This window comes from Puma concolor, chromosome D2, assembly GCF_028749965.1.
Source record: "Puma concolor isolate L17-30 chromosome D2, mPumCon1.1.hap2, whole genome shotgun sequence".
Lineage (NCBI taxonomy): Eukaryota > Metazoa > Chordata > Mammalia > Carnivora > Felidae > Puma > Puma concolor.
The window spans coordinates 53,736,619-53,764,216 of record NC_141677.1 but is presented as its reverse complement, the minus strand read 5'-3'; the positions used below and the strand labels follow the sequence as shown (position 1 = coordinate 53,764,216).

General features: G+C 37.6%; 1 protein-coding gene across 3 annotated transcripts in view; it reads left to right on the top strand.

Annotated features, from left to right (window-relative positions):
• IDE (insulin degrading enzyme) overlaps nucleotides 1-27,598 on the top strand; it is a 111,349-nt gene that overhangs the window by 34,115 nt on the left and 49,636 nt on the right. For 2 of the 3 annotated variants that reach the window (XM_086680377.1, XM_086680376.1), the window contains exons 2-5: nucleotides 4,658-4,842; nucleotides 5,838-6,045; nucleotides 9,806-9,975; nucleotides 26,329-26,451. In XM_086680377.1, the coding sequence (XP_086536503.1) occupies nucleotides 4,658-4,842; nucleotides 5,838-6,045; nucleotides 9,806-9,975; nucleotides 26,329-26,451 (686 nt within the window). Of the gene's footprint in view, nucleotides 1-767; nucleotides 910-4,657; nucleotides 4,843-5,837; nucleotides 6,046-9,805; nucleotides 9,976-26,328; nucleotides 26,452-27,598 lie in introns of those variants that run through there. The other variant, XM_086680378.1, reaches the window with a different exon arrangement.

Sequence of the window (27,598 nt, the reverse complement as noted above, 5' to 3'; positions counted from 1 at the left end):
CTTACCTCCTCTCTTTTCCCTTCTCCCTTCCTAGATAGACTTGGGTGCCCATTTCTTGGCTCCCATAGTACCCCAGGAACAACCTTGTCACCACACTTTAAAGCTGATGACCTGTTTTCTTATGACTAGTCTGGGTTCCTTCAGAAAGCCCTTGGGCTTTGGGGTACTGGTTGTTAGAGCTAACATACATGATGTAGTGTCTGCACCTAAATAGGCCTCCTTAAATGTTCGTGTGGCTGTGGGGGAGCTGGGGTGGACACAGGACTGGAAGAGTTGAGTTTTAATTGTAACTTTTTGCTGTATGATCTTGGACAAGTGATTTAAGTTCCCTGAGCTTCAGTTTCCTTTTAAGTAAAATGAGGGGACTGGTCCACCTAGGGATCTTGTTCAAATGCCGATTCTGGCTCAGTGGGTCTCTGGTGGTTTCTGATGTTTTGCATTAACAAGCTCTCAGGAAGAACCGGTGCTGCTAGGCCATGAACTACAAAGGACCAGATAACATGTAGTGGTTCTTCCAGCTTTTACCTATTGTGATTTTAGTCATTGTTTTAAATTCTGAGCAAAATTACAAAAGATGCTGTAGTTATTAAATCTGTCTCCAGTTTATTAGAATGCTGCACACTGACAATGTTGTGCCTTATGAAGTTTCCAATGTATGATAATGTCACTAAAATTGAAAGTAATTTTATTGCTCCTAAGATTTTGACTTAGGTTAAAAATATCAAGTGTCTGGGAAAGCATTTGAGTTAGCACTAGCCTGTCATCTGAAAGTCAGAATTACTCGTGAAGGCTTTATGCTAATGAGGGAGCTGGGATGTGATCTCATGAGTATAAATACAGAGACAGGCAAGCTGTTGATGAATTCATCATCAGAGGAGTTCCCGATCATTTCCTTCAGTTCTCCAGAAGGTGAGAATCAAATTGTTGTGGGACGTGCTGATAGATATGCTGTAGGAGTCCAGACTATGCCTACTGAATATGGGTTGCTGGGGATGGATCTTGTTTGAAAATGTTGCTACTGTTTCTTTTGGCTTTTACTTCCTCAAAAAATCATGATATTTGATTGGGTAACAGTGCCAGCATAGAAATTTATAGTTGTCTTTGATCTCTTGTTCAAATGTCTAAAAGTAGTTGGAGTAATTTTTATGTTTGACCTAGAGAATAAATCCATCTCTTTGCTCTCAACCATACTAGGGATATCAATCAGGCATGGCTTCAGTATTTAAATAAGTTCTGTACATGCCTGTGAGGAACTCGATGGTACATACTTTTTTCCTCAAAAAAAAAAAAAAAAAAAAAAAAGGAAATCTGGACAAGGGAAATTGAGCCCTGAAAAAAGGTACAGAATGTAGCCTGTAGTCGAGGGTGGTTATCTTACTTCTGATGGATTTTTCACCTCCCACAGAAAAAGACAACTTGTCCTACCAAAGTGAGATGTATTTCATCTCCCCATCACAGCTGTGGGTTGGACAGACTTTTTAGAGCTCCATCATCATCATCATCATCACATTTTAGTCATATGTGGCCCTAGCTTCCCCTAGGTCAGACTAACTGGGGCAAGCACTGGAGGGGAAGCTAGGTGAACACAATGGCAATGGAATCAATAAATAGCCTTTGGGTTTTGCTCCCACTTAGTGAAATCCCAAACCCTCCCTCCCTCTAGTAGATAGAGCCTTACGGGAGGGAGCAGAGGCTATTCTCTGTGGTGCACACTAAGCTTTCTTACTGTCTGCTGCTCTTCTTGGGAGTCTTAATGGAGGCTGTCTCATGCCTTATTTAATCTTAACCCAAATTAAAGTCTTCGAAATCAGCTCTGTACTAAGACGTTTGTTGCAGTTCAAACATATTGTCCTTTGGGAAGTACCTTAACCAGGATTATTATTCTCGTGTCCCTCTTTGAAGGCTTAGGTGGAACATTTTCTGTTACCCTGAGATTCTTTTAACCATAAAACACCTTTTTTAATACTTAGCACTCAGATATTTTCATCTGTCTTTGACATAAGTGGCTTATGGCTAATGAAGTAGAAAAGAGTAGTTAATAATACTTTATAGTGTCCAGATTACTCTTAAAATTTCCAGTTAGTGGGGCGCCTTGGTGGCGCAGTCGGTTAAGCGTCCGACTTCAGCCAGGTCACGATCTCGCGGTCCGTGAGTTCGAGCCCCGCGTCGGGCTCTGGGCTGATGGCTCAGAGCCTGGAGCCTGTTTCCGATTCTGTGTCTTCCTCTCTCTCTGCCCCTCCCCCGTTCATGCTCTGTCTCTCTGTGTCCCAAAAATAAATAAACGTTGAACAAAAAAACAAAAAAACAAAACAAAACAAAAAATTAAAAAAAATAAATAAATAAAAAAAAAAAGAAAAAAAAAATTTCCAGTTAGTGACCTTATATCCCCCAAAATGTTAGTATTATTTTTATGCTCTGTCTTTCAAGAACTTTTTTTTTTTACTGTAAATAAAGCAAGACTGTTAGCACTATCTGTGTAAAGTACTATGTGATTATTATTATTATTTTTTAAAGTAATCTCTACACCCAACGTGGGGCTCAAACTTACAACCCGGAAATCAAGGGTTGGTAGGGGTGCCTGGGTGGCTCAGTTGGTTGAGCGTCCGACGTCGGCTCAGGTCATGATCTTGCGATCCGTGGGTTCGAGCCCCGCATCGGGCTGTGTGCTGACAGCTCGGAGCCTGGAGCCTGCTTTGGATTTTGTGTCTCCCTCTCTCTCTGCCCCTCCCCACTTATGCTCTGCCTCTCTCTCTCTCTCTCTCTCTCTGTCAAAAATAAACGTTAAAAAAAATTAAAATTAAAAAAAAAAAAGTTGGTATGCTCTTCTGAGCCAGCCGTAGTACCCAAGTACTATGTGACTTTTAACCAGTATTATACATTTAGTATGGCCTATAGTATTGATTTTTAAAATTTCAAATAGTCTTCTTAAAGGGAGATCTAGGGGACAATCTTAATAGGAACAAACCTCTTTGGTTTATCAATTGTTACCCAGGAGAATAGTTAGATAATTTCAGAGAGGAAGGTATTCTGCTAAAAGCAAACTGGATTTTTCCCTTCCTTAGTTTCCAGATATTTTAATGCGCAAAAAAATTCTTGAAAATAATTGAATGCCTACTTAGCCCCTTCTGATTTACCTTTAAATCTCGATGTCTGTCTATCTTTAAGAAGCAGTCAGATCTACTTCTTTTGTCTTCCAGGTAAAAAGAAAATATGCTAGCATAGGGTCATTTTTCCTCTGTAGTCTCGGATGTTTGGGGCTTTACCTGATTAGTTTATTGGCCTACCGATAATAACAGGCTGATTTTTGTCTCTTAAATGATCCCCAACATAGACACAAATAGCATCTACTCTTAGTCTCAAAAACATGCATATTTCAGATTCTGGAAAATCCCTTCTACACTAATACCAAACACTCCCACAGAATTCTGTGTGCTAATAGCACATCCTGTAACTCAGCTTTCCTAGAGAGGGAAGGAGAGGACTCTCAGAGGATGGGAAGTCGTTTGTAAGAGAACTTATCTTGCATTCTTGTTAAGATCACTGGACTGTTGTTGCTCTGGCATTCAATTCTTCACCATATTATAAAAATTACTTGGGTCCTTCCCACTTTTTGTTTGTAGTTTTGTTTTTTCTCTGCTTTCTTTTTTTAAAAACATTTTTTATTGTTTATCTTAGAGAGAGCATGCGCTGCCAGTGGGGGAGGGGCAGAGAGAGAGGGAGATCCAGAATCTGAAGCAGGCTCCAGGCTCTAAGCTGTCAGCACAGAGCCTGATGCGGAGCTCTGACTCAAAAACCACAAGATCATGACCTGAGCTGAAGTCGGATGCTTAACCAACTGAGCCACCCGGGTGCCCCTTTTTTGCCATCTTCATAGTGAAGCCCATATCTCTTATTTTGTATAGGACTTTACAGGACTTTTTTTTCTCATTGGGGATTGCCCCCTATGTTCTGAGCATGTGCATATCAGACCCATGAATTCCAGATCTGCCGTATCTTTGAATGTCATCAGGTTGAGCAATGTTTTTGGTTGATCCAGTAATAATCCTTACACAACCTCTCATCTTACTTTACTAAATATTTCCAAAACATGTGGGAAAGCAGTTATTGGTAATTAAAACTCTGTTCTAGGTCAGCATACTGACCAGCTCATCGCTCAACCTATCCTGTCTCAAATCCCCATCCAAGTGCTCTCCTAGATCAAATATGACTCCACAAAAACAATATTGTTAGTATTTCTCTAACAAAACAATGAGGGGTAAAAGGGAAGAGAGGAATGATTATCCCCAGTATATAAGCTATAAAAAAAAGTTTCCTCCAGATATATTTTTTTATCTGATGATGTATTGTATGGGTTTGCTTGATATTATTCTGTATTCTTTTTTTTAACCTTTTTTAAAAAATGTTTACTTATTTTGAGAGTGCATGCATGCACATGCAACTGGGGAAGGGGCAGAGAGAAAGAGAATCCCAAGCAGGCTTCATGCTATGAAGCACAGAGCCTGTTGTGGGGCTTGATCCCACAAACCGTGAGATCATGACCTTAGCCAAAATCAAGAATGGGATGCTTAAACCAACTGAGCCACCCAGGCGCCCCTATTCTTTATTCTTAAAAAAAGAAAAAGCTACAATGCAACAATTACTAATGTTTTATTTTCAGCTTCCAAGAAAAGACTTACAGCAAGATGAATAATCCAGCTATCAAGAGACTAGGAAATCACATTATCAAATCTCCTGAAGACAAGCGAGAATACCGTGGATTAGAGCTGGCCAATGGTATCAAAGTACTTCTTATCAGTGATCCGACCACGGATAAGTCATCGGCAGCACTTGATGTACACATAGGTACAATTTAAAATTGTGAATTAAGCTTTGTTCTGTTTTCTTGATCTAATGTTGACATTTATTAGAACTTGCCATGTGTGTGCAAATAAAGACCTCATGATTATCAGTTTGATGTACCTTACCTTGTACAATAGTCCAATTAGCAATCTACATTTGTCAAAATCAAATAATCTTACATTTATTTACCAAGTCATTTTGTTAGGTTCTCAGCTAGGGTGACTTAGCAGCAGGCAAATTAATTCCCATCCTTTACAGTAACAGTGATGATGCTTTTACTTTTGTACAGTTTTGGTATACTAGGAAATACCATATTTTCTAGATTCTTGTGTGGATATTTCCTCCATGTTTAATGTGGCCTTAATCAAGTAGATTCTTGTCTATACGTACATAAGTATTTTTCTTATTTTCCTCTCTGAAAAACTTTAACTCAATGACATTTTAAAATTGAGGAAATAAGGTAATAACCATCGAGTGTTGAACAAATAATTATTGCCAAGTACAACGTAGTGTGGTTTGCAAATATCATCTAATTTGTGTTCACACAACTCCCTAGATTATATATACGTATGTGTGTATATATATATAAAGTGAGTCAAGATAAAGTATTGCGCTCAGAATTTCACAGTCAGCAGAGCTGGTAACCCTAAATCTATGTTCTTACCACTACATTGTATTATCTCCTGCAATAAAATGTAAGAACTAGGAGCTCTTGCTCTTATAAAACAATGAATTCAAGTCTTACCTTCCCTCCATTGTGATGTGTGAGAAAGGTAATGTCCAGAGAGGCTAAGTAATCTGCCCAAAGTTGCTAACTAATTAATATCACAAGCTGAGGCTGTAACCTAAACAGTACCATTTTAGAGCAGCCTGTGCTTAACTTTCTCTCATTGTATGGTTGGAGTTGTCATGTTAACAGAACTTGCAGATCATCTGCAAAACAAAAAACAAAAACAAAAAAAAACTTTTGTTGTATGTGTTTTTCTCTTGTCTTTCAGGTTCATTGTCAGATCCTCCAAATATTGCTGGCTTAAGTCATTTTTGTGAACATATGCTATTTTTGGGAACAAAGAAATACCCTAAAGAAAATGAATACAGCCAGTTTCTTAGTGAGCATGCAGGAAGTTCAAATGCCTTTACTAGTGGAGAACATACCAATTACTATTTTGATGTTTCCCATGAACATCTAGAAGGTGCCCTAGACAGGTAATGCTGATATCTTATAGATTATTCAACTTTGTGCACTTTATTACACTAATAGTAGTAATAATTATTATTTTTACAAAGATGTCTTCACAGCTTTGTAGCTTAACAAAAAGTATTTTAACCAGTATTTTTCAACGCGTTTTATAAAAAAAAAAAAAAAGAAAAGAAAATGAGTGATACTGTCTATTTATTTTGTGGTAGAGGAAAAATAATGGCATGACTTTAAACCAGTCTTCAGCCCTACACAGTATTTTATGGACTTATAAAATTCTCCCCAGCCCTTCCCATTCTAATTGGTATTATATCTGAAGCACGTGATGAAGAATAAACTGTTACAGTGTCATGGATTTCTTTTCAAATATGCTCCTATTCCAGAATGTAGAACTTAAACATTCTGTTCTCCTTTAGTTACTCTAGTCTATGCTTAGTGGATATAGAATTTTTTTTTAATTGAAGTATAATTGACATTATATCAGTTTCAGATGTACACCATGATGATTCAGTATTTGTATACATTGCAAAATGATCCCCACTGTGTAAGTCTAGTTACCATATGTCATCATACAAAGTTACAAAAATTTTTTTCTCTTACTATGAAAACTTTTAACATTTACTCTTTTGCAACTTTTGAGTATGCAATACAATATTATTCGCTATAGTTACCATGGTGTACATTATATTCCTGTGACTTAATATTTTATAACTGGAAGTGTGTATCTTTTGACTCCTTTCATCGAACCCCCAAACCTCCTTTCTTCTGACAACCATCAGTCTGTTCTCTGTGTCTGTGACTTTTGTTTCTTACATTCCACATATATGTGAGATCATATGGTATTTGTCTTTCTCTGACTTATTTCACTTAGTATAATAGCCGCTAGGTCCATCCATCTTGTTGTAAATGGTAAGATTTCATTTTTTTTTTAATGACTGAGTAGTATTCCACTGCATATATGTACTATATCTTCTTTATCCATTTATCCATCCATGGACATTTAGGTTGTTTCCATATCTTGGCTATTATAAATAATGCCACAGTGAACATAAGGCTGCGTAAATCTTTTCAAATTAGTGTTTTTTGTTTCTTGGTTTTTTGGGGGTAAATACCCAGAAGTGGAATTGCTGAATCACATGGTCATTCTATTGTTAACTTTTTGAGAAACCTCCATACTGTTTTCCACAGTGGCTACACTAGTTTACATTCCCACCGACACAAGGGCTCCCTTCTCTCCACATCCTTGGTCAGCACTTGTTATTTCTTGCCTTTTTGATAATAGCCATCTGACTGGTGTGAGGTGATGTCTCATTGTGGTGACACAAAATGTTTTGACCTGCTGTTTTCAACCCTGGGGACATTTTGTGAAAGTATTTCCTGGAACAAGCTCCATTAGGTCAATTTAATTTCTTAGTTTTCTACACAGCTAACAGTTTCTAATTTTTTGTCATATTAGTGATTTGATTAATTATCCAAAGTAATTTTTCCTTGGTAACTTTTTACAGTTTTCTATATTGCCAAGAAGGTGTAATTCTGCAGCTTTTTTATGGGTCTATAATTAACGTTGACTTAGCAGTTTTAGTGATAGCTTTATTTGCTTATATTGATAATAGTCATTACATATTTTTTGAAAACCTAATAGTTTGAATTTATTCCTTAGTGCAAAGAACATTAACAAGGCAGAGGCATGGGTTCAGGATACATGGCTAGGTCATAGTGGTCTGTTTCTTACTTATTCTAGATTATGTTTCGGTCTTTAGGCAGCAGCTTTGAAGTGTAATCATCTTTTATATGTATTCCCAGAAGACTACCATTAATGAGTTCCCTGGGATCATACACTGAATTTAATTTCCTGCTTTACAAATGCTACAGCAGATGTTCATATAATCTCTGTATGATGGAGGATGTCTGTTACTTGACTCAGAGGGGGAAAAAAAAAACCTCTTACATAAGAGCATGTTTTTAAAATATTGATTCTACTGTGTCATTATCATGACCCTTTACGTGGACCTATCCAGCTATGGTATGTAGCTATTAGGCGCTTTTACCGGCTTAAATGTATTGAGATAGGTAAAAGAGGTTACCTATCCATAAATAGCTGTTCCCGCGTATAGAGAGGTGGAGTTTCCCTTCGGATTGGTTTGTGTGAAGTGCTTAGCACAGTATCGTATTTACTGTGTGCATAAAATAAATACCAGGTAGTGATAACAGTCTCTTTGACAGCTGAACTGTGAAATACAGTTGCTGAGATGTCCATAGACTCAGGAGTCTCTTAAGGCCCCATTCAGACTCTGCTTGTGGCTTCATCTGAATTCTGGATCTTAATTTTTATAAAATGGAATCTAAAGTTTAAGATTTATTATATGAAATCATGCTTTAAATTGTAACCTGATATAGGAGAGTTAACTTATAACTAAAGTCATTTTAGTTAAACTTTAGTACTACTACTACTAAAGAATAATCTCAAGAAAAACATTTGGTTACTTACGCCAGAGTTACATGACATGTTATTTGTTGAATCACTGCTTATTAAAATTTTAAAATTCTTTTAATATTTTATAAAAGCTCATAATTGTGTCTTAGTCAAACTACTGTGTCATAGATTTTTTTATTCCATCATTTTTTCCCCACTAATAAAGTTTGTTTGTTTTTCTCTAGAGGAAGAAAAAATATTCAAATAGAGCCTTTAAAAAGTAGGTCACTTAGTTTGTCCTAAAATGTCTGAGTCTTAAGTGCAGTTGCACCTCAGACTGTAAGTTTAAGATTTTTTTGCCCAAGAACTGTCACCTGCCTTTTCCTTTTTTGGAGAGTTAGCAATATATAACAGGGATTTTCATGACTTGCCAAATTGCAAATCTTAAATAGATTGCAAGGCAGTCTTTATAAGTCTGCGTTGACTTTTTGCTGTTGTGGTATTTTGATTTATAATAAGAAATCTATATTTGGTTTTTCTTCCTGTTCCTGGCCCATAGCTCCTAAAACCCATGGAATTTCCTAAGTGATGAGAGTATTAAAGGTGTCTTTTGGCATGTTAATAAGGTGACTTTGGGGAAGCCCGTAGGTAACCTGACAGTTTGTTTCCAGGGCAACCAGCCCTGCTATAGAAAGGTTGGAACTTTCTCTCCAAATCCCAGACCTTCCAAGTGGGGCTGGAGATTGAGTTCAGTTACCAGTAGCTTATGATTTAATCAATCATGCTTATGTAATGAAGTGTTCATAAAAACCCAAAAGGACAGGGTTTGTACAATTTCCAGGTTGGTGAAAGCATGGAGGTTTGGGGAGAGTAGCTTCTGTGCCTCTTCCCATGTACATCCCTGTGCATCCTTTCTATCTGGACCTTCCTGAATTATTTCCTTTTATAATAAACTGGTGATCTAGTGAGTAAAATGTTTCTGTGAGTCAGGTGAGCTGTTGTAGCAAATTTATTGAACCAGAGGAGGTGATGGGAACCTCTGATCTGTAGCCACTTAGAAGCCCAAGTCCAGCCTCGAAGTGTGTGTTGGGGTTGGGGGCAGTCTGGTAGATCTGAGTATATTTTCACTAATATCTCTGGGGTAGATCGACTTCTCTGAATTTATACATGTCCAATATTTTTCTTTTGTTACTTTTTTAAAACTTATTTTGCATTTCTTTTTCTTGGTTGCAATGGTAGTGTTTTTGGTTCTGTAGAATTCATACTTCCTGTCTGTTGAGTTTCAAATATATTTTTAAAGGCTACTCTTTTAAAATAACAGCTTTCAAATTGTTAATTGTGTTTCCTACCCTTAGGTTTGCACAGTTTTTCCTGTGCCCCTTGTTTGATGAGAGTTGCAAAGACAGAGAGGTGAATGCAGTTGATTCAGAACATGAGAAGAATGTGATGAACGATGCCTGGAGACTCTTTCAGTTGGAAAAAGCTACGGGGAATCCCAAACACCCCTTCAGCAAATTTGGGACAGGTTTGTCAACAGCGGCTTTCATGCATTAGTTCTCTCTGACCTCATTTAAACCCCTGGCCTCTTTTTACAGTATTGTATTTTATAGTTCAGGTTAGAGGATTTTGGAACTCCCATTCCTATCTGTGCTGTTCTTTATAAACTCCCAATCCTGAGGGAAGGTTGTTACATCATTGCTACTCCCTGTTATTTCTTACCATACCACTACACTTAGGTCGTCTGCTTGGTCTCTGTGTCAGCATTTATATTTGTGACTTGTGATCTGAGATGAGGCTGAAGCTTAGGTATGTGAGTTTCATGGAAAAAGTGATGGGTTATTAAAAAGAGTGATCAAATATGAAGCAAGTTTGTTGGATAACAAGGTATAGGATGGAATTCAGAGTTCAGAAACAGTAAGAATGAAGTGGTTATAATCCCTTTAACAGGTGACTAGCATTTTGGCTAGTAGTTCAAAAAGAAAGATGTCAAATAGGCTCTTGACAGTGGACTTCATACATAAAACTTGGGATGATATTCTTAAAATTGCAGTAGTAGTGACCTAAGCAATTATTTAGCCCTCCAGAGGGGTTACTCTGGCCCTCATTTAAAAAAAAATTATTTTTTATTTTTTAATGTTTATTTACTTTTGAGAGAGAGACAAGAGACAGAGTGCAAGTGGGGGAGGGGCAGAGAGAAAGGGAGACAATACGAAGCAGCTCCAGGCTCTGAGCTGTCAGCACAGAACCTGATGCGGGGCTTGAACTCACAAGCTGTGAGATCATGACCTAAGCTGAAGTTGGTCACTTAAGGGATTGAACCACCCAGGTGCCCCGGCCCTCATTTAAACAGGGGTCTAAGTGTTTAAGGAGTAGAGCTGTTAAAGGTGTGAATAGATGTTAACTAGCATTTCAAAGAGAGGAGAGAATAGATCCTTGTATTCTGAAATCTACCTTCCAAAGAGAAGTGCTTTTTAAGTGCTCATTTCTAGGCTCCTTGAATCCTCTGGCTCCCATGACCTCCGCTTGTACTCCCTGTACATGCCTACTGTCCTTCATGGGGCTGGCTGTGTGGGAGCTGGAAAGTTGAAGAGTTCTACATAGAGTGCTACAGTCTCCTGGAAGGAGACTAGGGGTGGGATGACAGGGAGTAGAATAAAATAAACGTGGAGATTCTTGACTTCAAAATTGTACCCTTTTTCGTTATTCAGATTTTAATTAAAAAATACATATTTAGGGGTGTCTGGGTGGCTCAGTTGGTTAAGTGTCCAACTCCAGGTTTTCGGCTCAGGTCATGATCTCACCGTTCATGGGTTCGAGTCCAGTGGCAGGCTCTGTGCTGACAGTGTGGAGCCTGCTTGGGATCCTCTCCTTCTCTCTCTGTCCCTCCCGCCCCCCCCCCCAACTCTCTCTCTCAAAATAAATAAATAAACATTAGGAAAGAAGTACATGTTTAATTTAAATATTTAAATAGTGCAAAAGTATTCAAGAAGCAAACACAAAAACTCTCTCTTTTCCTCATCTCCTGCCAATCCCACTCACCAGATGTAATCGTTGTTAACAGGTTGCTATGATTAAAATACTGCTTTGGGGATTATAAAATGGCATAAAAATAATAGATTGCTTAGTGTACTTACAAATTTATGCATATTATATAACTTAATTTGGAGAACGTTTTTTAAGACTATAAAGACAGCTTTCTTTCAGTTTGGATACCATTCCAATATATCCAACAGCAGCCAGGAAATTAGCATAGCATTGCAGAATTAAAAGGAGTTTTTTGTTTTTGTTTTTGTTTCTTTTTTTCAGTTTATTTATCTTTTTTTTTTCTTTTTCTTTCTTTCTTTTTTTTTTTTTACTAGTCTCTGCACCCTATGTGGGGCTCAGACTCATGACCCCAATATCAAGGGTCACATGCTCTTCCGACTGGGCCAGCCAGATGCCCCAAATTAGGAGTTTTTATACATTGTGATTAGAAACAATGATATTCTTTAGACTTCTAATACTTGGCACTCAATATCGATGTCATTGTTAAGATGAATACTGTGGTCCCTAAAATGTCTATGTAATGCTGAGTTGTTTGAAAGGTAGCCTTTGTGGAGAACATCAGCATGCATGGCATGTCAAAAAGGGGAGGTGAGATTTATTTTTTAAAGTTTATTTATTTACTTTGGGGGGGTGAAAAGAGAGAGAATCCCAAGCAGGCCCCACACTGTTAGCGTGGAGCCCTACGCAGGGCGCGAACCCATGAACTGTGAGATCACGACCTGGGTGGAAACCATGAGTCAGACTCTTAACACCCACTGAGCCACCCAGGCACCCTAAGAAGGGGATGTGAGTTTAAAAGAAACAAATTTCAAAATCATTACATCCAAATGGTAGTTGTCCTTTAAGTAGTCCCTCTGGTAGGTTAGATTACTTACACCAACAATGCTGCTATTGTGTAGAACGTGTTGGAGCTCCTCTTTGGGAGTTGCTTTCTTTTAAACAGCCTCACTGGTGACAAATTGTAATCAGCATAATCAGGAAGCAGCCACAGATCTTCCAAAAATAAATACAGTGCATAAGGTGGGTAATATTACTTCTGGTCACAAACAAGGAACAGCCTTAAAGTGTTCTAGAGGAAGGTTTTGGGAGGCATGGGTAAAGAGAAACATTGAATGGTCATATATGTATGGATGGATTCTGAGGGCAGGCTTGTTTTTATAAACCACTGACAAGGCCAACCAGTTAGTCAGCAAAGTATGAGGTAATAATACAAACAGCTAAAAGATGACTGAGCCAGACTCCATAGAAAAGTATAGAAAATGTGCAAATGCCAGGTTACCTTCTGATTTTAGAAGTATAAACTAACTTTAAACTTTTTGGAAGAGAGATTCTGTCTGTTTTTAAGGTCACAGATATGTTTGAAAATATGATGGAAGCTGTATACCCTCACCCTGGAAATTATACATATAACATTTTACAGAAATGATCCTTGAAGAAGAATCCTTGTCAAAAATTCATACTTAATTTACTTCTGTTACTTTTGAGTGACTTAAGATGTTTCTGTGAATGTAGGTCATTTTCTCCATCAAGAGAGTATGACTTATGTTAATAATAATAATATTTAAAATATTAAAAATATATTTAAAACATTTTTAAAATAAAAGTATCAGGAAAAGCTGGATATTTTTATTTATTTTATTTATTATTTTATTATTTTTTAATGTTTATTTATTTTTGAGAGAGAGAGCACGAGCAGGGAAGGGGCAGAGAGAGAGAGGAAGACACAGAATCTGAAGCAGGCTCCAGGCTCTGAGCTGTCAGCACAGAGCCTGAATTGGGGCTCGAACTCAGAAACCGCAAGATCATGATCTGAGCCAGAGTCGGATGCTTAACCCACTGAGCCACCCACGTGCCCCTATTTTTATTTTTTTTAATGTTTTTATTTATTTATTTATTTATTTTTGAGAGAGAGACAGAATGTGAGCTGGGGAGGGGCAGAGAGAAAGAGAGACACAGAATCTGAAGCAGGCTCCAGGCTCTGAGCTGTCAGCACAGAGCCCAAGGCAGGCCTTGAACCCACAAACCGTGAGATCATGACCTGAGCCAAAGTCGGATTCTTAACTGACTGAGCCACCCAGGCGCCCAAGCTGGCTATTTTTAAATGAACAAAAGCCAAGCATTATTTATTTTTAAGAAAACCTTGCGATAAGATGTTTGTCCTTTCTAGTGGGTTTTTCATGCTTCAAAATAGTATAGATCAGTTGCTTTCAAACTCTTTTGTATACAACCCACTGTAAGAAGCACGTTTTACTTAGCAACTCAGAGCACATATACGTGTGTTTGTGTAAGCAGCTAAAACAAACATTTTTACCAAACAGTATCTGCCTAATATCTTGGTATACCTTGTTATATTCTGTTTCTTTAAAAAAAAAAAAAAACAATTTCTGGTCTGTCAATACATTAAATTTATTTCATTACAATCAAATGGGTTCCAACCCACAGTGTAAATAGTCCATAGTGTTAGGCAGTCATTTTAGTAGGTTCAGAAAAGACATTTGATAAAGCTCAGCACTCGTTCATGAACAAAAACAACAAAAAACCCTGGAGCTGATAAAAACCTGCATCAAACATGAAAATTATTGATGAGGTTTCAAAAGGATTTCCATTGAAAGGTGAAAACAAAACAGGAATACCCTGTAATAACTTTTTTATTCAGCTGTATCATTGCAGTAAAACAAGAGAAGGCAATGTGCTATATAAGAGGTAGAAAGGAAGCAAAAGAAAAAAAAGAAAAAGAGGTAGAAAAGGAAGCAAAACTTATTCCTGAACACTGAGATAATTCACCCAGGTTGCCTAAAGGCAAGAAACACCAAAATTGTATTTTTGTATCCATAGTAATTAATTTAGAAAAACATTACAGGAAAAAAAATTTCATTTACAGTATAAAAGTAGCTTTAAGGTGTTTAGAAATGAATCTAACAAGAGGTGTGAGAAATATATAGTGGATATAAAAGAATACCTGAGTAAATGGGGAGATAAACCATGTTCATGAATGGGTAACCTCAGTATCACACAAATGTAAGTTCACCCCAAATTTATCTAAATTCAATGCAGTGCCAATTGAAAGCCCTAGTTTTGTTTTGTTTGTTTGAAGAACCTGATAATCTGATTATAAAATTAATAAGAAAGAGTAAAGGGCCAAGAATAACTAAGATACTAAGAACAACAAAGAAGGGACTAATTCTCCCAGATACCAAGACTTCCTGTTCTAGTTGTTACAGTGGCGGAACTATTGCAAGAATACAGGAAGATAAGAGATTATGGACCCTAGAAACATAGCACACATACATAGAAATTTGACCTAAGACAGAAGTACATTACAAATAGATGAGGAGAGGAGAAACTAGTTATCTGTGTAGAAATAAGTAAAATTAGATGCTTATGTCATACCATGCATAAAAATAAATTCCAGGTCAATTAGACCTAATTATGGGAAGGAAACTTTACAACTTGTAGAAGAAAATACAGATTTTTTTCATCTTAAGGAAAGCATTCTTAAAAGAAAAAAAGAGATAAACTAAAAAACAGACTCTTAACTATAGGGGACAAACTGAAACTGATGGTTACCAAAAGAGAGGTGGGTAGAGGGATGGGTGAAATAGGTGAAGGGGATTAAGAGTACACTTACACGAACACTGAGTAAAGTATAGAATTGTTGAGTCACTGGATTGTACATCTGATACTAATATCACAAACCGTATCTTTTAGAGATAAAGATAAATCATAGGTTTAAAGATAAATTTGATTTCATCAAAATTTAAAATTTCTGTTCAATAGACATAAAAGCAAAAGATAATCCATACACTCATTGAAGGTATTTGCAAAGCATGTAACATAAAAAGTTGTATAAGTAAATAAGTAAAGGATAAAACAGCTCGTTAGAAAAAATAAGCAAAGGATATGAATATGGAGTTTACAGAAGAGGGTATTTGGATAAACATAAAAAAGATGCTCAAATCATTAAAATCAGGGGGAAATTAAAAATAAATAATTAAAAAATAAAAACACTGAGATATTCATTTCACACCTATCTGGTTGGCGGCAACAAAGTCAGGCGGAACTGAGGATTATGGTGAGGATGCAGGAAAACAGAAACTCATATGCTGTTGATGGGAAAATAAATTGGTTCATCCACCTTGTAAAACAATTTGGCAATGTCTAATAAAGTGACGCCTACTCCCTTTGACCCAAGGAATTCATTTCTTCACAAGTACTCTTAGAGAGAAACAACTTTAGTTATTGTGCACAGGGAACATACACAAGAATTCTCATGAAGCATTTTTTGAACTAGTGAAAAGTAGGAAATGACTTAAATGTCCAGCAACAGTTGAATAAATTAATACATTTTGGTCTATGCATACAGTAGAGTATTCTATAAAAGTTAAAATGAGTGAGCTAGAACTCATGTATGAAACCAGGTAAAGAGCAAAATATTTTGAGCAAAATGCAAGTTGCAGAATGTGTTTTGTGTGATAGCTTTCTATAAAATTTGAAGACAGGCAAACCAATAGTGCATCTCGTAATGTCTGTATGTGTATATGATCTAGTATAAAATGTGCATGAGAATGCTTAAACACCAACTTCCCTTTAGTATGTCTGCGAGTGGGGAGACAGAGACAGGCAGGAGAGACTGTATCTCTAGGAGGAGAAAGATTTGTAACAAAATGTGGCAAAATGTGAAGCGTGGTAAAACTGGGTGGTGAGTACATAGGTGTACATGGTGTAAGTCTGTATGTTTAAACATTTATAAATATTCCACAGTTTTAAAATTTACGGATAAATGTGAAATATTTTTACCCATTTATCACAAATGGAAAAACGAAAGGCTGAGAGGGTGACACTTTTCAGGATGAGCAGAAGAAGGCCTCCTTTTGTGTGTGGGGACTGTTTGTATGTTTACTGCATAAGCACATCTGTGTCAAAAGATAGCTGCAGGTTACCTGTCTTGTTCTGGTAAGCGTTTGGTTTTGCAAACCTTTGTCTAACCAAGTGGGACAAGCCCTTAAATTACTATTCTTTTTCTTGTATCTTCGTTCCCATGCTGAGAGTTCTCACATTCTCAAACTGACATCTGGCAAGTATTTTTCTGTTTCAAGTTAGTTACTCTGTTTGAAAGTTGTTTTCCTAGATATTGTGTGTTAAATCTGTCTCCACACATGTCTTCATTGAATCCCTTTATGGCTCTCCTACCCTCAAACTTCAGCCAGGATTCCCACCTCTAACTAGTATATTCTAGGTGATTTAAAGTTTGGCCTCCTAAGTTGGGCAGCACTCTATTTAAATATTTGCTCTACCACTGGCTAGCTCAGGGACACTGGGCAAGTTGCTTAACTTGTGTAGGCCTCAGTTTCCTCCCATATCAGGTTGACATGAGAATTAAGTGAGGTTGTCCGTGTGAAGTGGTTGGAGAAAAGTCTGGGGTCTATAATAATGTTTAATAAGTTAGATTTTAAAAAATACTTTGCAAAAGGAAAAAGAAAAGAGAAAATCTTAGTTCTGGTTATTTTTTAGTGATCTGTTTCTCTAACCTAACACCACAGACATGGGAGCAGCTGGAAAGAAAATAAAAGAAGGAAGTCAAGTAGGTAGAGGAAACAACAGGCACTCCTTTATAAGTGGAATGAAAGGTGAAGTGGAAGGGCGTGTGGAAGAAGGGGGGTTTGTTACTTAGTTATTTACTCTACTATGTTTTGTAGTTTGTACTATAGGATAAGAATTTGAACAGGGTCTTACAAGTTGGCCCAGATGAGTCTTTCTCTCTTAGTTGACAAGTAATTCTTCTTTTAACCCCCCTACATGTAAAGTACATTAGAATATGCAAAGAAATGTAACCAGGATCTTTACATTCAAAGTGCTTATAGTTGTGTTGGAAAGTTAAGACACACCCAGGATTTCACTGGAGTATAACCTTGGGTTTAGTTTTCTGGGATCATTATCTCTTTTTGTCCTCCTCCTCACTAATTTTTATTGACTGCTGTGCTAAGTAATTTACCTGGATTGTTTAATTTAATTCTTACAGTATTCCCAGTAGGTATATACCCTTATTATTTCCATTTTATAGATGAGTAAACTAAGACTTGAGAGAAGATAAATTGCTTGTGATCACTCAGCTTTAAGTGCTGGGGCATGCTCTAAACGCAGATCTGTTACTTTTATTCACTATTCTATTCTGCCTGCTTAGGGTTGCCTGGAAATGAATTCTCCAGGACCTCAGAGGATATGCAAACTGAATTCTCCTGAAGGGTAGGTAGGATTTTCTTAAGCAGAAGAAAGGAAGAGCCGTTTAAGAGGAAAAGGAACTGATATTTATTGTATGAGTATTAAATGCCACACACTGAGTAGGTATTCTACCTAATATGATTTCACTTAATGTTTACCACAGTACTGAAATTTCATCATGCCCTGTGACAGATGTCGAAATGAATACTGAGAGAGAATGGCCTTGAGGGGCATGCAGGGAGAGGGAGGTGGGGTGGTGGTGGAACTTTCTTTGTGGGTTCGGGGATTTGATATCACGTCAGTCTGAACTCAAAGCCTGTGTTCTTTACCATAATGTTAGGTTGGCCCCCAGAACTATGACAAAAAGAAAGGACCAAGGAGTGAGCCCAGTGTCTCTTGGAGAAAACAAGTTAGAATAGTTATAACAAAGGACACTTTGCATAGGAAAAGGAAGGAACAGAGCCAGAAAATGGACTGGAAATGAAAAATAGGAAATGCAAACAAGATAACTGAAGGACTCCTGATCTTGAGATGATGGTAATGATACAAAATCAGATCCTGATAAAAGTTAATCATTTACTTTTCCTCCCTTACCTTCTTCTCTTTGTCTCCTTCCTTTTATTTTTTTTTTTTAATTTTTAATGTTTATTTTTTACAGATAGAGCATGAGTGGGGGCAGGGCAGAGAGCAAGAGGGAGACCCAAAATCTGAAGCAGGCTCCAGGCTCTGAGCTGTCAGCACAGAGCCTGACTTGTGGCTTGAACTCACAAACCATGAGGTCATGACCTGAGCCAAAGTTGGACGCTTAACCGACTGAGCCACCCAGGTGCCCCTCTACCCTCCTTCTTAAATGAAGAATTTAAAACATACAAAAATAAGCAAATACTGTAATGAATCTCGTGTATGCATCGCCCTGCTTCTGGCCCGTCCAGACTGATCCACATTGCCATTCACCCCCTTGTATTGTTTTGAAGAAATCCTAGATAGCATATCCCTTCACTCACAAAGATTTCAGTATATACCTCTCAAAGATGAGGACTCTTTTAAAAACAATATTATCACTAATAGCCAATCTAGTTTTCATATTTCTAGTTGTCTCATAAAAACCTGTAATTTTAAAAGTTTATTTGGATTAGGGTCCACATAATGTTCAAATGTTAGTGAGTGATAGGTCCTTAAATATCTTTTACTCTGTAGGTATAGGTTCATCCTTATCTCCCTCCCCTCCCCACCCTGGAATTTATTTATTGAAGGATGAGGTTGGTTGCTGCATAGAGCTTTTCATAGCCTAGATTTTCCTACTTGCATCCCCAACAATATATTTTAACATATTCCTATCTCTGACCTCTGTATTTCCACAAATTGGCAGGTGAGTATAGAGGCTTGATCAGATTCATGGGGTTTTTGGACAAGACTTGCTAGGTGGTGATGTGGTCTTCTGTCAGGGTCATATAATGTCTAGTGTTGCAACCATTCATCCTCAGTGCGTCACTTCCCTAATTCTAATTCTGTTATTTCTCCTACTATTTGACCACCCAGTGGTACAGTTGTTATAGGAAAAGCAAGACAAATGCTTGATTCGTTCCCTTCATTTACAGTTTTCAAAATAATGAATTGGTTCCCTAGCATCCTTGAATGATGACTCATTTGTTTGGTTATACAAATATTTGAATTGTTTCAGCCCACTTACTCATTTAATATTCCCTAAGTTTTTCCACGGATACTGTTTTTCATTGTTATTGTCTTTTTTTTTTTCCTTGCTAGCGTTATGTGTCTATGGAAAATTAGAAATTTACAGAAACCTAGAACTGGATTAACCAAGTATACAGGTGCTTTATTAAGGCATTTATGAGGTTTTCATCTCTAGTCCCATCTCATAACTTACATCTTATCCTTGCATGTCCTAACCCAGGTGCAGGAGAATTGCCCTTTAGAATTTTATGGGAAAATTTATATGTCTCAAAAGGCTTTAGTCCCTTCCAGGATTTTTAGAAGAATGCCGTAGCAGGAACAAAGAGCTTTTTAATTTTTGTTTATTTTTAATTTTTTTGTGTTTGTTTATTTTTGGGAGAGAGAAAGACAGTGTGTGAATTGGGGGCTAGGGGATAGAGAGAGGGAGACAGAATCCGAAGCAGGCTCCAGACTCTGAGCTCTAAGTGCAGAGCCCAGTGTGGGGCTTGAATCCACAAACTGCGAGATCATGACCTGAGCCAAAGTCAGACACGCAGCCGATGGAGTCACCCAGGTGTCCCTAATTTTTATTTATTTATTTTTACTTATTGAGAGAGAGAGAAAGAGAGAGACAGAGACAGAGACAGAGAATCCCAAGCAGGCTTGTGCTGATAGTGTGGGGCTCCATCTCACGAACTTGAGATCATGACTTGAGCAGAAATCAAGAGTCAGACACTTAACTGACTAAGCCAACCAGGATCCCCAAGAAAGAGCTTTTTTTTAAAAAAAAAAAAATGTATAATACAATTGACTCTTGAATAGTGTGGGAGTTAAGAGTGCTGACTCTTCCCATAGCTGAAAATCCATGTGTAACCATTTTTCTCTAAGTTTATTTATTTTTAAGTAATCTGTACACCCAACATAGGACTCAAACTCATGACCCTGAGATCAAGAATTACACACTCCCATGACTGAGCCAGCCAGGCGCCCCCCCATGTGTAACTTTTGAATCCCCCCAAAACTTTACTACTAATAGCTTATGTTGACCAGAAGCCTTACCAATAATGTAAACAACCCATATTTTGTATGTTTTATGTATTGTATACTGTATTCTTACAATAAAGTAAGCTAGAGAAAAGAAAATGTTAAAATCATAAGAGAAAATACATTTATAGTATTTATTGAATTGTATTTATTTATACAAGTACTGTATTTATTGGAAAAAATCCACAGGTGAGTGGACCCATGAATTCAAACCCATGTTGTTCAAGGGTCAACTGTACTTCCAAGTAATTAGCTATAGATATATTAACATGACTTTTAGAATCTTGGGTTTTCAGAAAACACTTAAGATTTTCATGGTTTTAGCTAGCAAGTTGACCTTCCATGAGAGCCTTATCACACATACAGTTGGAGATGGCTCTAGTTTCTACTTAAACATTTTTTTTAATGTTTATTTACTTTGAGAGAGACAGAGACAGAACGTGAGTGGGTTAGGGGCAGAGAGAAAGGGAGACACAGATCTGAAGCAGGATCCAGGCTCCGAGCTGTCAGCACAGAGCCCGACGCGGGGCTAGAACTGATGAGCTGTGAGATCATGACCTGAGCCGAAGTCAGACGCTCAACTGACTGAGCCACCCAGGCGCTCCAAGACGGCTCTAGTTTCTAAAACAGATTTCTAAAACTTCAAACTCAGTCTTTCGTACATGATAAGATATATATGCTTGGCTTCAGAATTTTCCAGGAAAATAAATTCTTTTTCTTGAAATTTGGTATTTGTATACATTAGTACTGAGTTTGTAAGCTTTTTTTCTTTTTAATAGTATTTAAAGTAGTTGTTGCAATGAAAATGTAGGCTAGCATTTACTGACCTTTATAATTTACAAAACCTTTTTCATATCCATTATCACTTTTCATAAGCTTCATAACAACCCAAGTTAATATTAAATAATTATTGTCTGACAGGCACTATGCTGAGCCTTTATTATTCAAATAATCCTCCTAGCAATCCTCTGAGGTTGGTGCTTTTATTATTCTATGTTATAAATAAGGAAACTGGGGCCTAGCAAGGTTGAGAAACTTGCCTGTATCTCATAGCTAGGAAATGCAGGTGGCGGTGGGGCGGGGGGTGGGGGGGTGTTGAGCCCTAGCTCTTAACAACTGGGCCTGTATCCATGTTGGCCCTATTTTGCCGACCAAATAAATGACCCCTTGGAGATGTTGGGAGACTTTTCCAAGGTTGTTTAATTGATATGTGATGGAGTCAGGACAAGAAACCCTGAATCTTCCAGCTGCCAAGCCAGTGCTCTCTCCAGCAGGCCCAGAGTAGAAGGGTTCCAGTCAGCAACCCTGATATCCTCAGTCCACTGCTGGAGCTCACTGTTAATGGTAACAGAGCCAGAAAGGTAAGATTCAGGATTTTGGTAGCAGCATTTCAGTTTGATACAAATGACCTAGCTGAGTTAGCGCTAAATTAGGACAGTATGTGTCTAGAGACTGAACTGGTATTTGTTTTCCCAGCCATATTCACAGTGTTCTCCACCATGGATTCTTAGGTAGAAGAAAGTTATCTAGACCATTTACTGAGCTTTCTTCTCTACTTCGGTGCCACCATTTCTGTGATATTCTCAGAAGCCAGGAGTCTCTCCTACAATTCACATCATAACAGCAGTAGCTGTTGTTTATTGTGTGTTTATTTTGTTATACATGAAGTTTTAAGTACTTTAAACTTTTTACAGATTCATTAACTGTCATAAAAGAGGTAGGTTCAAAACCATTTACCAGATCATTCCTACATACTGCTTAAAGACGCAGAGTGTTACAAATACAGTTTGGGCATGTGATGTGCCCTTCTTCATTTGCATTTTCCCCCCTGCTTCTGGGAGGTAACTACTGTCTTAAGTTTGTTTGGTGACTACTATTACCATGTTTGTTTGTTTGTTTTTTTAATATCTCTAGTCATGTATTTATCTCTAAGCAATATGTTGTATAGTTTTTAGTTTTACAAAAATGGCATTTTATTGTGAGTAATCTCTGCCACTTGTATTTTTTCATTCACCATTATATTTGTAAGAGTTCTCATATTGGTGAATGTGCCTCTGGTTAAGTTTTTAAATTTTTATTGCTGCTATTTGAAAAATTCACTGAATATATCACTCTTTTATCTATCTTCCTGTTAATGGAATAGTGCTGCTATAAGCATTCTTGTACATATGTCCTTGCACACAGTTCTTTAGGGTACACGTGTCCAGCAGTGGAATTACTGTGTAGTAGGATATGTACATCTTCACATTCAATAAATATTGTCAAGTTGTTGCTTATAGTGGTTGATTTAAAATACACTTTCTCTTGTAGTGGCTGAGTTCTCATTTCTCCACATCCCTAAACAGCACTTGACATCATCAGGCTCTCATATTTTTGCTATTTATTGAATGTGAAATATTACTCTTAAGCTTGTCTACATGCATTTTTTTTTTTCTAATTTGGTGTAAACCTACCAATGTCAGAATTGACACTGAACCTAAGAGAAGTAAAGTGACTTGTTTAAGGTCATGCAACCAGAAGATGGCTGAAGCTGGATTAGATGAGAGCTCTGTGAACACCAAAGCCAGTGCCTGTTCCTCGCTACCTAAGGGTCATGGCCCCAACACCGACAGAGTTCACCTGGTGATTCAAGGACTGATTCTGAAGTTCTGTACATTATGCCCTGCTTTTCCTGTCATTTCGTCGTCTATTTCTTGAGAAATTCTACCAGCTAGCCTTCCTGTTTTTAGTTAACTCTTTTAAAGGATTTGTTATAAAAGGGTTAATAAACTTAATAGCAAGATGGAGTCTTTGGCCCATTTGTTTTTGAGAGGTGTGTGTGTGTGTGTGTGTGTGTGTGTGTGTTTTTAAACAGCGCCCATTTATTAGCTCACAGTTTTGTAGGTCAGAAGTCTGACATGGCATGGGATTCCCTGCTCAGGGCATCACAAGGCTGTAACCAAGATACCACATAAAGTTTCCTTCTGAAGGCTCTGGGGAAAAACATCTTTCAACATCATTCTTAACCATTGGCAAAATTCAGTTCCTTTTGGCCATAAGACTGAGATCACCATTTCCATGCTCAGCTGCTCCGAGCTCCTAAATATCACCTGCATTCCCTGCTATGTAGTCCCCTCTCTCTTCAAGCCAGTGATGGTATGCCAGTCAGTTCTTTCTTATGCTTTGAATCTTTGACATCTTCTTCAGCCACTTGCCAAATAAAATGCTTTGTATGTATGTATGTATTCTTAAAAATTATTAAGAAAATTTTTTGGTTGGCTCATGTGTACCTGGTATCCATGTTTCTCTGTCAATGGATTGAGAGCTGATTATCCTGATCCCAAGAGAGTCATAGTGGAGAACCTCTTCCTGTTTCTAATTCAGGTACCTCTAAGGATATGAAACAGCGATCTGGGCTGTGTTCCCAAATGGACCATAATTTCCTACTGTCATCACATATTAGAAAAACTGAAAACATGTAGGCAGCAAAGAAATGAGTATGTAGATTCATAGAATGGTATCTCTTTATAGCAAATAGATTGAGCAAATGTGATTGAGCTTCTGTTTGGCAGTTTGGTCAGAGATCCTGTATCATTAAGATTTTGGACCTCAGGTGAGCTAGACTGTTGTTGATAATGGCTTCTTTGGCTCTTTTTTTTTCTTTTAACCTTTTGTTGAAGTAAATTTGCAGGAAAGTGTGTGTGGTTCTGATAAATTATTGCTGTTTTTACCTTTGCTGCTATTTGAAGAATCAGTTAAATTAATGTACTGCTATTACTTATGTATGAACCCTTGAATTTTCAAAAACTGAGCACAATATGGAACCAGCAGGCAGTGAAGAAACAGAACGTTAACTGCACCTCACTGGCCGTCTTTCTGCCTCTTTGTAGTCACTGTCCATCCCTTAAGGGTAACCTCTGTCTGGCTTCTCATAACCCAGATTAGTTTTGTCTGTTTTTTTGCTTTGTATAAATGAAATGAAAAAGTGTATCCTCTTTGTGTCTGGCTTCTTTCATTCAACCTTAAGGTTGTGAACTTAATCCATACTGTTGTGTATAAACAGTAGATTGTTCATTCTCTTTGCTGTCTAGTATTCTGTCGTGGTTCTTTGACTCGTTTTAATATAGCATTGCCATTGTTTTGCCATGATCTGTGTTTTATTATGTTTGGGGTATGTTCCTACTTTACCTCTATTTTTAAAGTGGGTCTAAAGATAAAGGACAGGAACTAGAATGGTAGGATATTCAGGTACATTAAAATCCAAGCAGAATGTGTTAGAGCTGGTCAACCTGAAGGAACTTTTCAGTTCTAAATGGGGCCATGATCTTGGTCTTCATAAGCTTTGATTTGAGGGTTTTTTGTTTTGTTTTGTTTTGTTTTAACCCAGAATATTGACCTGATTGTGAATAGGCAAATCAGATCACATTTAGACAAAAATCTGGTTTTGGTCTCACACTATCACATTTATAGCCTGTTAAGATAAAACTAAATTTCTCCAGATTTGAGTCTTTCAGTTTGTCATTCTTAGTTCACATATTGTGTAGGAATCTGAGCTTGGCAGAGTAAATGACTAAAGAAGCTGTATGGAGTAGTCCCTCTGGAATTGAGGCTGTTGGAATCTTCTATTAGTATAAAAGAAAGGCACCATCTAGTTTTATCTTAATATGAGAGAACTTCAAACCATTACCCAGGAAAAAGTGCTTTTTCTTCTGAATACTTTTAAAAACACCTGAATCCCTCAGGTAAAGTGAAGGGATGTCTCAGGACCCCAAGTAGAACACATCTTTAGTGTGAACTTGAGAGGATTTGTTAAGAACCTGAAAACTTGACCAGCAAGCTACTACTAGTGAATATGAGCATATCTGATCCTTTTGTGACTAGAAAAAGGTTAATGAGCTCCTGCTAGGCTGTTGTTTGCACACACTCTCCACTAGATCTGTTGATTCAAGCATTCAGGCATGAATCTTGGCTCAGGACTATGCAGCTGTACAGTGCTAAACAATGGATTTAGGAACGCCATCTGGTGGCTCTCTCTAGATACCCAGATTCAGGAGGAGAGGGACTCTTCAGATGCCAATTCAGCAGCCATTCTAATGACCCAATTGGGGGGAGGGGACATATAAAGAATGTGTTCTGCCATAGTTTCATCTCTGCAGATGAAAATAAATAAAAGCTATTTAGGATTTTTAGGATATTTTAGGATTTGAGGATATTTCTAGTCAAGGTGCCATTTTGGGGGAGACAGCAGTCATTAGAATTCTGTCTCTCTGTCCCTAAATTGCAAGATTTTTGTGAGAAAGGTAGTGCTTACAGATTGTGACCATTTGCTTTTGACTTGCATGCTTCACCCTAATTGAGTTAGTTATTAAATTTCATGAGATCTCATAGTGGTACACTATATACATTGCTTGAGACTTACAAAAATAGCATTGCATCCTATTTTTACCAGTCTAGATCAAATCCATGAGAATTCGCATCACAAATTTAATGCTTCAGCCAAGAATAGTACATTTCTTTCCACAAGTAACTTGGTAAGTTCCGAAAAGATCCCTCAAGGACTCTCTTCAATTATGGAGTACATAGGGAATTGAAAATTAAAGTAAGTGTGAATGGAGGCCATGTAGATCTCATTTTGTCTTATGAGTGTTCATAATATCTACTATCTCATAGGGATTTTAAGGTGTATAATTTTCATAAAGCACTTTAAGTTCCTGAGGGAAAACTCTCTATAGTTTAAAATGTTACTAATTTGTACTATTCTATCCTATTTATCCAGCTTACTTTCAGGCATATTAACTAATCATTATGTCTGTTAGTTTGAACTCTTGTTTTTTAAGTTTACTTTACAGCAATGTGAGTAATATAACTTTAAAGTCCATGTATTTTTCCTTTTCTAAGAAATGTTTTTCTTCCTTTTCAGGAAACAAATATACTTTGGAGACTAGACCAAACCAAGAAGGCATTGATGTAAGGCAAGAACTACTGAAATTCCATTCTACTTATTATTCATCAAACTTGATGGCAATTTGTGTGTTAGGTCGAGGTAAGAATCCTTGAAATTTTTCATAGAATTGGATAATCTAAGTTTTCCATTTGTATATAAGAATATACTTTGGGGGCGCCTGAGTGGCTCAGTCGGTTAAGCGTCCGACTTCAGCTCAGGTCACCATCTCGCGGTCCGCGAGTTCGAGCCCCGCGTCGGGCTCTGGGCTGATGGCTCAGAGCCTGGAGCCTGCTTCCGATTCTGTGTCTCCCTCTCTCTCTGCCCCTCCCCCGTTCATGCTGTGTCTCTCTCTGTCTCAAAAATAAATAAACGTTAAAAAAAAATTAAAAAAAAAAAGAATATACTTTGAAAGGATAGAAGATACGGCCTTTTATCTGCTGAGAGGCTTTAGAAAATGATCTCCTTGTTGGAGAATATGTGGAGAGGAATTTTGTTTTTAACTCTATATTCTTTTTTTTTTTTTTTTTAAAGGACGAGTCAATCTCTTTTTTTTTTTAACGTTTATTTATTATTTTTGGGACAGAGAGAGACAGAGCATGAACGGGGGAGGGGCAGAGAGAGAGGGAGACACAGAATCGGAAACAGGCTCCAGGCTGTGAGCCATCAGCCCAGAGCCCGACGCGGGGCTCGAACTCCCGGACCGCGAGATCGTGACCTGGCTGAAGTCGGACGCTTAACCGACTGCGCCACCCAGGCGCCCCTTAACTCTATATTCTAAGAAGAAGTATAGGTGATTTAAAATGGAGACCTGAGGGAAATATAAATCACATATAAAAGCAAAGAAAGGTAGTATAAAGGAAAAGATGAACAGATTTGATCTTATAACAATTCAGAAAACTAGAAACGAGATTAAAAGCCAGATGGGAAAAAAAAAGAGGCAGATGATGGTACACTGGGAAAACAATTTGAAATATGTACAACAAAGGTTTGACTTTATATTTACTTAATTATTTTTTAATTTTATTTTTTAAAGTTATTTACTTATAAAACAATTTTTTTTTATGTTTATTTATTTTTGAGACAGAGACAGAGCACGAACAGGGGAGGGGCAGAGAGAGAGGGAGACACAGAATCTGAAACAGGCTCCAGGCTCTGAGCCATGGGCATAGAGCCCAACGTGGGGCTCGAACCCACGAACTGTGAGATCGTGATCGAGCCGAAGTTGGACGCTTAACCGACTGAGCCA